General features: G+C 36.5%; 1 protein-coding gene across 5 annotated transcripts in view; it reads right to left on the bottom strand.

Annotated features, from left to right (window-relative positions):
- Window positions 1-14,372, bottom strand: part of LOC100032166 (cAMP-specific 3',5'-cyclic phosphodiesterase 4D) — a 1,134,105-nt gene that overhangs the window by 61,181 nt on the left and 1,058,552 nt on the right. For 4 of the 5 annotated variants that reach the window (XM_003340569.4, XM_007486363.3, XM_007486361.3 and 1 more), the window contains exon 6: window positions 12,937-13,049. In XM_003340569.4, coding sequence (XP_003340617.1) covers window positions 12,937-13,049 — 113 coding nt within the window. Of the gene's footprint in view, window positions 1-12,936; window positions 13,050-13,135; window positions 13,629-14,372 lie in introns of those variants that run through there. The other variant, XM_007486365.2, reaches the window with a different exon arrangement.

The following is a 14,372-nucleotide window of genomic DNA, read 5'->3' as shown; positions in this document are numbered from 1 at the left end:
AAATAGGTATAAGTATCACAAGGCAAGATTTGAACTTTGGTCTTTGTGAAGCCATATGCATATCATACTTTCTGCTACACAGTATGCTTCACACTTATTATATATTCCTAAAGAAATATAACTAATTTGAAAAAATGATATAAAATCATACATCTATCCAAAAATTTTCAGGACAGTATTTGAACATGCTTTTAAAAGTATAAATGAAAATAGCAGTATAAACAAAAAGTAAACATTATCATCTTACTAAGAAATATTATGGAACTTTGATGTGCAGGATTCTAAAAAGTAATATTCTATTTGTTTGCCATTTAATGACTTAATTTTTCTGAAAAAAGAAAAAAAGTTACCATCTTATCAAAATTTCCCATTGAAAATGGGGAAGTCTGTCATTTCTTTGAAAAAAAGTGGGAGGGAGCAAGTATGGGTGTATAAGGACTGAAAAAGTAGGAGAAAAATAAAGGTTTTTCTATATATTTAAAGAGGTAGATAGGAGGCACAGTGGATAGAACACTAGGCTTGAAAATAGAAAGACTCTTCCTTCATGAGTTCAAATCCAGCCTTAGGTACTTAGTAGCTGTGTGACTCTAGGCAAGTCACTTAACTCTGTTTCCTTCAGTTTTTTAATCTGTGGAGCTGGAAATAGAAATGCCAGACTGCAGCAGTATCTTTGCCAAGAAAACTCCGATGGTCACAAAAAGTTGGGGGCAACAAAATAACAGCAACAAATATATTTAAAGAGCCAATAACTTAAATAGAATGGTCAAGAGTGCTTTTTTGCAAAACATCTGCCAAGTTTCTACCAAAACTCTAGTGCACATAAGGAAAATAGTAAGTGCATGTAGACCTCTTCCGGGTTCTAGAAGAGATAATGCCTTACTGGCAGTTTTATCCCTGCTGGGTTGCTATGGACACATTTGTGCCACAGTTCATGCTTTGCACTCCCTGGACCTGACTTATTTAGGACAGATCTAGGTGTTTCCTATTAAGAAGCCTGCAATAGTAGAATGAGCCATTGGACAGCAATGAGAGCAAGCTAAGTGCAGTCATTTTGGAGATCAATATGTAGAAGATTGGGATGCTGAGGAATCTGGGCAAGTCACTTAGAAAACTGCATAGAAGGTTTCGGAAAGGCAAACATGGGGACCTGCACAAAACACTCCTTCAACCTGGGCTGGAGAGAGTGCCACACTGTGTCATTTTTAGCTTGAGTAAATAATGTCCAGTAAAAAAGTGAATTAATAGGATTTTCATTTGAGCTCAGTAACACATAAGTTTTAAAAGCAAAAGTGTCAGGGATGGCAAGTAATTTTACGACTATAGGCACTGAGAGGGCTGCCTACTTCTTGCCTCTTCTTACAAACTTGTTACTTATTAAACTAACCAAAGTTAAAAGGGATACCCAAAAGACACTTATGTAAGTATATACTGTATTAAACCCTCCCAGAAATTGTACTGGGAAATAAAAAATTTATTGTTATTATTACTTATTGAATAATAATGAATAAATAAATTGTCTTGATGGGTTACATTTTATTAATTAAATAAATTATTTAACTTATTAAAATTAATTGATATTTTTAAAATCATATTTAAAAAGTTTTAAGATTTTTTAGGGTATGGGAATCTTTGTAAACCAAGAAAGTTCCTCTATGTCTTAGCAGATAAAGACTATATAATATATAGAATGTAATTCTACAGTGGAACTGAGATTTTATTAACTTAACCAAACTCCAGGGCATATACTGAAAGTAGCTAGTTCCTGACATAATTAGGAAGTAGTAGATTAAAACTAACACCTTATTTCTAAGAACTTGATTGATCTATTATATAAAAATACAGCTTCTCTACTGAATGGATTTTTTCTCATTTCTTAACCCTCCCCTCAAAGAAGTCTCTTTCCTTCACAACACAGAAATAGATAAAATGCAAAACATTATAGGATCCAAGAGACTATGGTAAAAATCTCGATTGAAATTTAATTAATTGCATTTAAAAACATTTATTTAGTTAGATGCTAGTGCAGGCATAAAGATAGAAACCTAAACTATTTGATTCAGCTGGGTCATTGTCTCAAAGAAAGAGGGAAAGGAAAAATCAGTTGGCTGCTCTGCTTTTATAGGCTCAGGCTAAGATAAAGGGGAATGACCTCCCTCAAAGAAAGTTGAATACTACAGAATAAAATTTAATCTACCAAAAATTTTTAAATGAAGTTTTAAAAGTCTTCTTACTAGATAAATAGATAAAATGCAGGAAGTTAAAGCGTTCTGAACAACAGGATGACCAACCAAAATCCAGAAGACCAATACTAATGAATGCTACCCACTACCTGACAAAGAAAACAGAGAGAGAGAGAGAGAGAGAGAGAGAGAGAGAGAGAGAGAGAGAGAGAGAGAGAGAGAGAGAGAGAGAGAGAGAGAGAGAGAGAGAGAGAGAGAGAGAGAGAGAGAGAGAAGGAGAGGGAGAGGGATATAGACATGGCCATTGTCAAATTTGTTTTGCTTGGCATATGTTTTAAGAGTTTTCCTCCCCTCCCCTATGATGAGAGGGAAGTAGGAAGGAGCTTCTTAATTAGAAAAGAAGGAAAATTAAGGTCTCAAGGAGTTCACATTCTAATGTGGAAGATAACACATATGAAAGTGTAACTGCAAAGCAGATGGAAAGACCCAGATGATTCTATGAAAGTGAAAGGCAGATGACAATGCATCTTTAGAAAATCTTCAGAAAAGGGTTAACCCTAGATAGGATGATAGAAAACCTAATGGGATCCAGAAATTCCTTATATACATTAGACTGATAATATTTCTTTCATCTTTAGAACTCTCCAATTTTTTCCCCCATAATAGCCATTGGGAATAGGACTCTCTAGTCTTCTCTTCTGAATTTTAATACTGTTCAAAATACAAAAAAAAATTATTGATTTTGTAGATTTTTCTTTTAAATGGCTCTTCCATAGAAGCTTTGGAAAATTAGTTTCTTTGCTGATTCTACTAAAGAAGCCATCATGTGCTTGACAAATAACGTAGTTCTGTTTTCTCCTGGCTTATCTTTAGCTTTAATTTCTTTCTCTTGCCTTATTGATGTTGATAGTATTTTCAGGATTATGTCAAATAATAAAGAAAGGGGCTTCCTTGCTTTACTCCTGGCAGTTATTGGAAAAGTTTCTAGTATTTCCCTATTACATCAAAAGTCTTCTTACTCTCATAAGAGATCACACACCCTCCCCTCCTAACTTCCCATCTCTTCATTCTAAGCAATTTCCATTCCTCTCGTGTTGGTAACTACCTTGATTTCTCTATCTGCTTTAACATTTCTTTACTTCTTAATAAGTTCCTTTCTTCGAATCATTGAGAAAGTGTCATCCTCCCTTTTTTCCAAGGCTAAGCTTCAAGCTGTGTTCTACCTCAGCTGTCATTTAAAAAATCTTATACTTTTATTCTCTCTCTCCCCTGAATATTTCATCTATAAATTTACACTTGTTTCCTTTTTCTTTAACCTAACGAAAGACCTCTCAACACTGGCACCTTTCTTAAACTGTTGTCCACACTTCTCCTTCCTTTCACCACTAAACTTCCAAAACCGATCTTACTTCCTTAATTTTATTTATTTACTACCCACTATTCTTTTTATTAGACCTTTAATTTCATTAGGGAAGGACCTCCCAATGAGGAGTTTTTTCTACCAATGGAAATGGGCACTTATTCTGCAAGTTCTTGTAGTAGAGAGTTACCACAGCAACAGGGAACAATAGTAATGTCCTAAATGGTTAGAGGATTCATTTCTGATAGATATCCATTCTGAAGATATGTATTCAAGTCTTACCTTTGACATCTTGATTGCAACTCTAAGCAAATGACTTAATCTCTCAGTGTCCCATTTAAGTCTCTAAGATCCACTACTTGAAATGTAGTTTTTATGTTTCCCCTTTCTCTTGAAAATGCTCACTAGGTTATCAACAAATTCTTACTCACCAAATCTAAAAACTCCAGTCCTCCATGATATTGCCATAATATTTGACAATAGTGAACAGTATATTATAAATCACTCATAAAATTTTCTCCACAGCTGATTTCCACTATATTCCACTATCCATCCTAAATGGACTCCTAGCTTTCCAACTGCTGGCTCCTATGAATCTTCTGACTCTTACCTCTAATCTCTCTTCATTTCCCTATAAGTTCAAGACTTACATTTCTAACTACCTGCTATACAACTCTATTTGGATGTCAGCCCTGCTAGCATCTTGAATTCAGCATATTCAAAAAGAAACCATTTTTATAACTTCATTCACCTCTTTTCCTGCCCCAAACCAGTTCTTCCTTCTGATTTCCCTATGTCTGCTCATGATGCCACCCAACTTTAACATTTCTCTAGAATGTATTTTTTAATCTAATCCAATTTTGAAAGTTTTTAGTTGTATTTTTCACTGAAGTTCTTGTACTCAAATCATCCACTCCATGGCTGACTAGCCAACTGATCTATTATTGAATATCTATCTAGGGAATAAAGTCGTTCCCTAGAGTTTAAAGAGCTGAGAATGAGCATAATGCTAGTTCTAACATCATCATACTCTCTCTATATGTATGTCTACATATGTTAACCCCTACTATATTACACAAGTTACTTTACTTTTCTAAGCCTCGGTTTCTTCATCTATAAAATAAATTAGTTTGATTAGATGAAAAGAAGGAAGGGAAAAAGCATTTATTAACTATTTGCTAAGTAAGGGTTTTACAAAAATCTCATTTGATCCTCACAACTCTTAAAATTATTATTTATTATATTATATACAATTTATTAAAACGTATTATTTACATTTCGTACCAGAGAAAATTGAGGCAAATAGATATTAAGTGATTTGCTAAAGGTCACACAGCTAGCAAGTTTCTAAGCATAGATTGAGGTCTTCCTGCCTCCAAGCCTAGCACTCTACTCACTCTACCATCCAGGTATTGATAATGGGATCATAGAATCAAGAACTAACAAGACCCAGATGATGTCTTAAGGTTTCCCTCTATTTCCAATAAACTATGATCCTAGGTTCTAGAATCATGCCCTCCTTTTATTAGTATCTCATTTTAGAGGATTTGAATGATTTTGAAATCGAAATGTCAGTATGCAGATATCCATTCCATATTACTAGGCTAAGTAGCATGGTGCCCCCATGATCTGGAAGATCCTCATAAAACTTTTTGGTCCTCCCTTCCTACCAGAGAAAAGTCAGAATTTTTTATTTTTGATTTTATAGTGGTATTTACAGTATTTTGTTTGTAAAATTTGGGTTAGGTATTTGGTCATAAGCTATATGATCTCTTAACTTTTCCTAGGCTGTTTGCTGACCTTTGTGTGATGTTTGCAACTCCTGCAAAATTCCCTAAAATTCCCATTTAATTTCTTATGCCAATTCTGTGATATATAAGAACTGTAATGGGGAAAGTTTCAATGTAGAAAGGACCTTTATTTGAGAACCCAGATCATGTACAATTCTTCTAAATAATCTGAGAGAAACCAACAAGCACAAATGAATGATGCCCCAATTCTTTGATTTTTATTTCCTTGACAAAATGTAAGCTACACTATTACCTCTAACAAACACTTAGGAGACTAATAAATTCATCTAATTATCTGAATGACTGCCCATTTTTTCCTCTATTTTCATAGAATTCCATTAATTTAGAGTTGGAAAGGACCTCAAAACTCATCTAGTCCAAACCATTCATACTACAGATGAGGAAACTTTAATCTAGATAGCTGAAACAGTTTACATAGGAAAAAAAAAAAGTTGGGATTTGAACCAAGGTCCATCTGGCTCCAAACCAAAGGCTTTTTTCCACTGTATAAATAGCATTTGCATCTGGCTATTGGCTTACTATGATAGGGGAAGATAACCTCAGTTTCTGAGAATAACCCTTTTCTTTGCTTAAGAATTAGCCATACTAATTGTTGATATAGAAAGAAAGATGTAGAGTAGCAAAAAGAAAACTTTCCAACTTTACGTTTTAGTAAGAATAGTCTTGCTGCTTATCAACTCAAGAAAGCTTAAGATAAATTGCTATTTTGGAAAAAGAAAAAACCTTCTTCTTGCATTGACTTTTTGATAGAAATAAGTGTGGACATCTATAGTTACTGCCAACACTAAACTAGGCTAAAGCTACTGCTATTATTAATGATTCACTGGCAACCCCCCCCCCCACCATCATTTATAAAAAAACATGGAACCAAAGTAACAACCATGAAAAGCAGCATATTTTTTTTTCTTTCTGAGACATAATTTTCAAGGTTAGTCTTAATGTATCCAAGGAGAGAGGTCAGGAAGAAATTATTCTAGAAACTAATATTTTAATTCAACTTATTTCAGATTTAATGGATGAGAACTCTTTATTTCTTATCAAAAGCAAGAGTAAGATTTGCTTTCTTTTCTGGAGACCGAAAGCAGCTCCCTTGTTTGTTTTTATTTAATATTCGTGGCTTCTCTGTCAAAACTGGCATGAGTTCTAAAACAAAGGGCTCACCCATTTCTGTATTTCCTAGAAAGATCAGGGAATAAGATGGAGCCAATTAAATGATCACATCCAGTGGCCAACTGTGATGCTACTGCCAACTATTATATAAGCAAAGCCTTCATATCATAAACCACAGAGATCTGCAGATTCAACCAGCAACTCTTTGCTGCAGAGGAGTAGCATTCAGATTCACTATGCTGAATAATAGAGCTGAAAGTTATGGTTTTTACAGATTTCTTCAGCATTTCATGTCCAGCATATCATTTAATTTTAAGTAATAGCTAAAATCTAAGGGACTGACATTTAAATCCTTTAAAATTGGATGAAAGTATTATCCATCCCCTCCTTAATTGGAAACAGGTTAATTTAATCCATCACTACATTAGAGGAAAGGATGCTATATAAACTTGGCCTAGCCTCATACTTTAGAAAAATGTAATAAAAAAAAAATAAGGAGCTAGTCATTAAACTAAGGCATATCGCCCTTAACCAAAGTATGCTACTCTTAACCAAAAAAGCATTACTCTACAATGGAGGGTCCTACTTCCCTATGATTACTGAGTTTATACTAAAGTATAGAGACACTTTCAATTTAAAAGTAGATAAAATCCCCTAATGATGTTCAATCAGCCCTCTGAATTATGAAATCAGATACTTCAATTATAATCTGTGATATGAAAGCTAATAGTTACCAACTCCTGAAGGTACAATTAAGTTCATGACAACACAGACAAGAAAGGACTTTTTCTTTAGTTGCAATAAATTAAAATCAGAAGCTTTGATATTCAGAAAAATGATATTAAGTTTCTAAAATATACAGATCACTGTCTAATGATTGGCATTAGTACTTAAATTTGCAGAAAAGAAAGAACAATATATACCTAAGCTTTTAAAAGCAACGATTATTAGACTTGGTTAAGTCAATCTAAGGCAATCTCCAGATATCTCAAAGGGTAGTAAAATTCTCTAACAAACAGGAAATGCTCCCCAAAATGAAATTATTTTAATTCACATTACTTAATTTAAAAAAAAAATAACCAAACATCAGTTTTGTAAAGGAGTTAACATCCTTCCATTGAACAAAGGATGTGACTCTTGAAAAAGCTGGAATCGTTAGTACAATTTCCAAGAGAAAAAAGTCAATGTTTTCTTTAGGTCAATTGATTGGTTGATTCAGTCTCGAAAATCCTACTGCCAGAGAGGTGTAATTATTTCCTGAGGGAGGAAGGAAAGAGTACTACCATTCTAGTTGAAATGTCACTGTGATGTAGCCACATGCAGGAATCCCCAAACCTACCTTAAATAGCTTATTCATAATCCCTTTCCAGGAAGAACACTCTGATGTATACTCTGCAATGCTTATTACAAAACAGCAGGGGGAGCACATAGCTACTGCACACTGGGAAAAACTGCAGAAGTCAGTTATTGGGGAGAAAGAGAGTGGGGAAGGGAGGAGAGAGAGATGGGGAGGGGGGGAAGGAGAGAAGGAAGAAGAGGAAGGGGAAGAAAAGAGAAAAGGAAGGAAGAATCTGCTTCCTCCAAACCAAAATTCTTCCATAAAGAAGGCATGATCATATTTGTATGGCTAGCCCTAAATGGTTATTTTCTCTGAAACTCCACAACAAAAGGAATGGAGTTTTTGCATATTTTTGTCCAGGGTATCTGAAATCCTAACTTCAAAACCACCTTTTAACCTGGTTTTACCCAGTCTATAAAATGCCCCAACATTTCCAGTACTCTAAAATGACCTCAACTCTCAATCGGTCGTTAGCACACCATCACAAATATCTTTGATGGCCAAGCCAAGAGTGTTCGGAGTTACTGGAGGGTGATGTTTATATTGGTCTAATAACGGTTATCCATGTCCTGTGCATACTTTCATTCCTCTGAACAAAATTCCATCTGTCCACCTCAATTTATTTTTAATAGGAAAGGGAAAAGAACTCTTTTGGGAATTAGCTGGTCCTCTAATATGCAATTCATCATAATCTTTCCAGAACCCAAGAATCCAGGCTCACCTCCACAATTATCTGAAACTCAAGGACAGAAGGGCTGGGGGTGGTGGTGGCAGGTAGTGAATTTTTTTCCTTAGTTACAACTGATAAAAACAAATAGGGCACAGAGGAGTGACAATGACCATCAGTTCCAAAGAATATTCAAACCAATAAAATCATAAATCATTGACATAGGAAAAGACAAAGCTGTTGTTTTTGTTTGTTTGAGAGAACAAGCAAAATTCAGGAGTTCAAAAGAAACTGTACAGACAGATGGCAGACAGGAGAAAAACAGTGAAGAGAGGAGAGAAAGGACACTAAAAATCTATGCTGATGCCTTATTGTGGTATGTAAGAGACTCTCCTTTCTCAAAGGAGATGGACAAGTACAAGCTCTGGCAGGTTCAAAGAAGCTGGAAAGGAATCAAGGACAAGCTGATGACAGACTCCAAAAACTAGCCTAGCTAAGTCTAGAAAAGCAAAATCATTGTAAGTCTGGATACTTACCAGGTAATAAATCCTTTTCAGATGCAGCAATTCATGAAGGGTTTACTAAGGTTGCAATTTGTGTAGGTATAACGAGCCCTATTTGGAGATCCCAATATAACTTTTGCTTCAGAGGACCACACGCCTAGATAATAGCTTAGCAAAAACTATATAGTGCAACTCTCTCATTTTACAGATGAGGAAACTGAGGCTCAAGGTTAGGTGACGTGCCCTTTTGTCATGCAAAAATTCAATGACAATATTTCAGTTTTAAGATAAAACAATGGGTAACACATCAATCTTAATTTTCTTTGCTGGTTATTTATGCACTATCAAGTAAGAAGAAAAGATTACTATACTGATTGGAAACAATCTATGTAATTACAGACATGGTCATTGTCCCAGTTAAGATAATGACACAAATTAAGCAGGCAAGTATCAAGATTATTTAGGTATTTACTACTCTACATTTTCAAAATGGAAATTCAAAAGTTCAAAGCTGTAATCCAGACATGCAAAAACACCCATATCCTTTGGTTAACACAAGGACCCTGTTAACAAAGAACCTATTAACTAAACTCAAAACAGCTTTTCCAAGCTTGGTCAGAATGCAAATCTGTAAAAATTACCTCTGGCAAATTAAATCTGTTTATGGGCTTATATGTGTGGTATGTAATTGTTCAAATGGAATTTGATCTGGAATCTTTTGCCCCATTTTGTTTTGGTAGGTAGTATTGCCCTCAAAGCCAGTGATGGGGGTAAGGGGTAGGAAGGTACTGATGTTATATGTTGGGGGAAATTAAATAATCAAATAACTTACATGCCTCAGTTTCCCTAACTGCATTTATTGAAATATGGCTGTTCTAAGAAACAACCCATTATTTTTTCTAAAGTACAATATTAAAATTTGCTAATTAGTTCAATTCTCTTTTAACATGTATTTTAGGCACAAATGATACTATTATTAATAATATTTTGCCTAATTACAAGTATTTTACCATAAATAATTAACCCCCAAAGTCTTAAATTCAATTCCATTTCCATATTTAATATTTTTGATCTATTACCAATCAAATAATCTATTAATCAAGCATACCAAGCTCTTATTATTCTTTTTATGGAATACAAGAATGGTTCTATTTTTCTTAGATGTTTTCAAATATTAAGAGAAAATTAAAACTCTCAAAATCACATGAGATAGACATAGGAAGATATAATGCCTTCCAAAAACATAAAGTTAACATCAACAAATAGAAATAGTTTCAAATTTATTCATATTCAACAAACAAAACAGTCTGATGTGGCACTCAAATACTACATACATTTCCCATTTCAGGTTTAAGGCAATTCATTCTCACTGACCTTCAAATAAGTTGTACAACTCAATTTACTTCTTGTGTTATATATTTTACCTCTACTCTAGTTTTTCAAGTACTTTTTTACTTCAATATGTATTATAAAAGGATTAGGATCTTCTAATAGCGCTGTATAAAACAAAGTGAGATTCTTATAACTATGTACATGATACTTAAGACATTAAAAAAGCCACATTTAATCAGGAGAGTTAGCTTCGAATGACTGCAATTGAAAATCAATATTTTAAAATATAATCCAATTTAAAATAGAGTTTAATCTCCCAGAATTATTTAAAGTTGACCTTTCATTCAGAAGATACAGTTCTCTCATTTTCAAGGCACAAGATACCTTTATTTACTATATTAAGAGCATCCTATGCACTCTTTCGTGAGGATAGCTTCTCCAAAACAAATCTAGCTTTAAATCCTGAGTGGTGACTTGAGCATTTATTTGAGGACCCATTCCTATTTGATATGTTGACTCTAAAAGGATAACTCGAACAAGCATCCACAAACAGCTGAATTAAATGACAGCTTACAACATTAACAGTATTAGCAGTGATACGACTTTTAAACTTCATAGTAGAGATATTCTGGTAAAACTACAGGACTAAAGCTCTGAATTTTCAATGATCTAGCCAATCATCTTCCTTTTGCTTAAACAGTTAAGTGAAAGACTATTTTGAACTTTGATCATTCTTTGAACATCTTCTGATGACCCTCAAAGTCTAGATTTTTTGTTCTAAGACGAAGCATATAAAAGGAGTAACAACTAAATTAGAACAGGAATACTTCAATGATGCTGCATGGAGTTAAACCTGATGTCTTGGGCAAGGAATAGATATAGCCATAGTAATGGAAAAGACATCTATATTTTGATGGGGAATATTGGTAAATTTAGAAGCAGTGTACAAATTCGAAAAGAATAAGTTTTAATGTCAGTGTTCTTTGCAGATATGTATATGAGGGAAACCTGAGTGTAGAGAATGTACTAGAAAGACTACTTAGGAGCAGCTGGGTGGCTCAGTGGATGGAGAGCCAGGCCTAGAGATGAGAGGACCTGAGTTCAAATCTGACCTCAGACATTTCCTAGCTGTGTGACCCTGGGCAAGTCACTTAACCCCCCTTGCATAGCCCTCACTGCTCTTTTGCCTTAAAAACAATACATAGTATTGATTCTAAGATGGAAGGTAAGGGTTTAAAAAAAAAAAGGAAGAAAGACTACTTACTTTTACTGACTTTGATTAGCATTTTAACCAGAGAACAATATGCTACCAGTAAACAGAAAAGTTACAAGAAAAAAATCAAGTAGTTGCCAGATTAGAGTAGCAAATAAAGTAAATGGTTGTGTGTGTGTATGGGGGGGGGGGGGAATGAAAGAAAAGATGGAGTAGGGAAGAAGAGAATACATAGAAAGTATGATATTTAAATAAATGAAATGGTTCATTTCCTTGCTTTATAACCAGGTCAAAATTACTTAACTAAAATTTCTTTATAGGGTAATTATGCCTTTTTTATTGAATTCTTAAAGAAACTTACAATAATACATCAAAATAATGACTAGTCCTTATTGGCTGAATCCCTTAACCATCTGTATCCAACATGTGCATGCTTCCTTTGCCTTTTTCCTCAGCCAAAGGACAAGACATGAAAGCAACTATGGCCTCTTATAACTAAAAACCAAAACATGAACCTAGATTTCTTACCAGTCTATCGTAAACTTGCCTCTCATGGGTTACTTTATAAGCACAAAATATTAATAAACATGATTTCAAGGGTATACAAGCATTCAGTTCATGTGGCCCAAAGATTTAATCAAAAATATCATCATTACTAAGTAACGTAAGAAATTAAATTTTATTTTGGATCAAAACAGAAAAAGCTGTGATGAAGTCATCTCAATTTCTCTATATAGCTAGTTGACTCCTTGTGGCCAGATCATGTCCTTATGACCAAGGTTCTGTTTCATTATGTATATGATTAATTAAGTAAATAACGCTATTCCCCACCCCCCAGTACCTGCCAAGCATTCTTTGTTTGTTCAGAAATTTTTATTTCTTGAAAAAACAAGACATAGCTTCAAGTTAATTCAATGAATGGAACTAAAAATGATTTGCAGAATGAAAGAAAAAAATCAGGCACTAGCTTCTGACATAGAATGACAAAAAAACAAAAACTCTTTAAAATCAAACTTTAAAATCCTGGTCAAATGACAGCCTTGGCTCAAGTAGCAGAAGCCAACTGTTACACGGAGACATTAAAAACAGGTCATCCAATGAGACCTGAGAGTGATGTCATTAATCAATATCAAAGATGCCTTTGCAAAATGGATTAACTTACCAGACTGAATGAAGGGGGAAGGGAGGAAAGGGAAAAGGAGACTGAGAAGGTGAGCTCAGGAAACTCCAAAGGAGTTGAAATACTACTAAAAAGACAGCGAAATTTTAGCCCCACACAGATGCGAAAGGTTAAGTGGGAGGGGGCATTTTAACCTGTGTGAAAAGGGACAGGAATAATGAGGAGAGGGAAGGCTGCAGGAATCCTAGCTCTTTTTAGCTAGGTTGGCAAAGGTGGGCACAGTCAGAGGGTTATCCCTTACCTTATTCGAGGCCATTTCACTGACGGAATGCCTGGTCTGCAGGGTCTCTAGCTGGTCTAGGCACCAGTCCAGCTCCTCCAGGGTCTCGCTGGCCAGTTTCTGGTAAGCCTCCTCTGCGAAGAGATAGGGAAAGGGGTACTCAGTTCTGAAGCACTTCACAGGGCTACCAGCCATCTCCAAAGGGGCCATCCTGCCATACCCAGCCATGCTCGGATGCCCAGTGCCCACACATGAGTGCTGCTCCTTCATATTGTTAAGCCAGGCACCAGGGGAAGAGAAGAGGCTCTGCTGGGGAGGCAAACAGCCTCTCGGAGGGAACCCCAAAGTCTCTCCAGCTTGGCGCCCTCTAAATCCAGGTCCAGAGAGGGCTCGGAAACTCCAGCCAGTAGTTTTTATTTTGTTGATTTGGTTGAGTTGGATCTGGTCGGGGTTTCTCTCAGGATGCCTTTGAAACGGTGTTGGGGACAGCAAGTCCCAGTCATTTAACCCAATTTCACTGTACAGGGTCGGATGGGAGGTTCTGGGTGCTGTTCTGCCTCTCGGGCTGTTTGACTGTGCCTTTCAGAAACTTGCTTCTTTGTACCCAAATCTAGGCTCTGCTCCCTCTCCTCCTCCTCCTCCTCCTCCTCCTGAAGTCTGGTGGATGAAGACAGTTTTCCCTAGACTGAAGAATGGCTACACCTTCCCTTTTCCTCTCCAACTATCCCCCTCCCTCCTCCCTCCTCCTCCTCCTCCTCCCTCCTCCTCCTCCTCCTCGTCCCCTCCGCCTCACTACCTCCCCCCTCCCCGCCCGGACGCCTTAGTGACTTCAGGGAGGCACTTTCAAGCAGAAATGAATCAGCTGCTGCCGTGTGTAAGCGGCCACCACGTTTCCTGTTTTCTTTCTCAACTCCTCCTTGTAGCAGCAGCAGCAGCAACACATAGCCCGAACTGCTGCTGCTTTCTTCTGAACACTACCTACTGTCCTTTCTTGCTGCTGCCCTCCTTGTCCAGATCCATACCCTGCCACTACATCACCCCCCAATCTAAAGGAAAGGAAGCAGGGGAATTAGAATGGCAAGATCTTCCCCTCCAGTCCTCCGGACTCCTTTCAGGCAGGATCCCAGTCTCAACTAGCAAAAGCGTTTCTATGGGGCATTTCTTAACACTGGCTCCAAGGAGAGCATCCCAGCTCAGCTCTTGGCCTCTGGCGGCGGCATCCTTTGAACCAGAGAGAGAGTGTGTGTGTGTGTGAGAGAGAGAGACACACACACAGAGACACAGAGACAGAGAGACAGAGACCGTGTGTGTGTGTGTGTGTGTGTGTGTGTGTGTGTGTGTGTGTGTGTGTGTGTGTGTGTGTAGGAGAGGCGGAAAACCCGGCGTGGAACCAACAGTAGCCTTTGCCAGTTGCCACCTCGAAGCTGAATCGGACAGGCGCGAGCAGACACACGCAC

Source organism: Monodelphis domestica, chromosome 3 (genome assembly GCF_027887165.1).
Source record: "Monodelphis domestica isolate mMonDom1 chromosome 3, mMonDom1.pri, whole genome shotgun sequence".
Taxonomy (NCBI): Eukaryota; Metazoa; Chordata; class Mammalia; order Didelphimorphia; family Didelphidae; genus Monodelphis; species Monodelphis domestica.
Note: the sequence above shows the minus strand (reverse complement) of the source record. Positions and strands in the feature narration are given on the sequence as shown.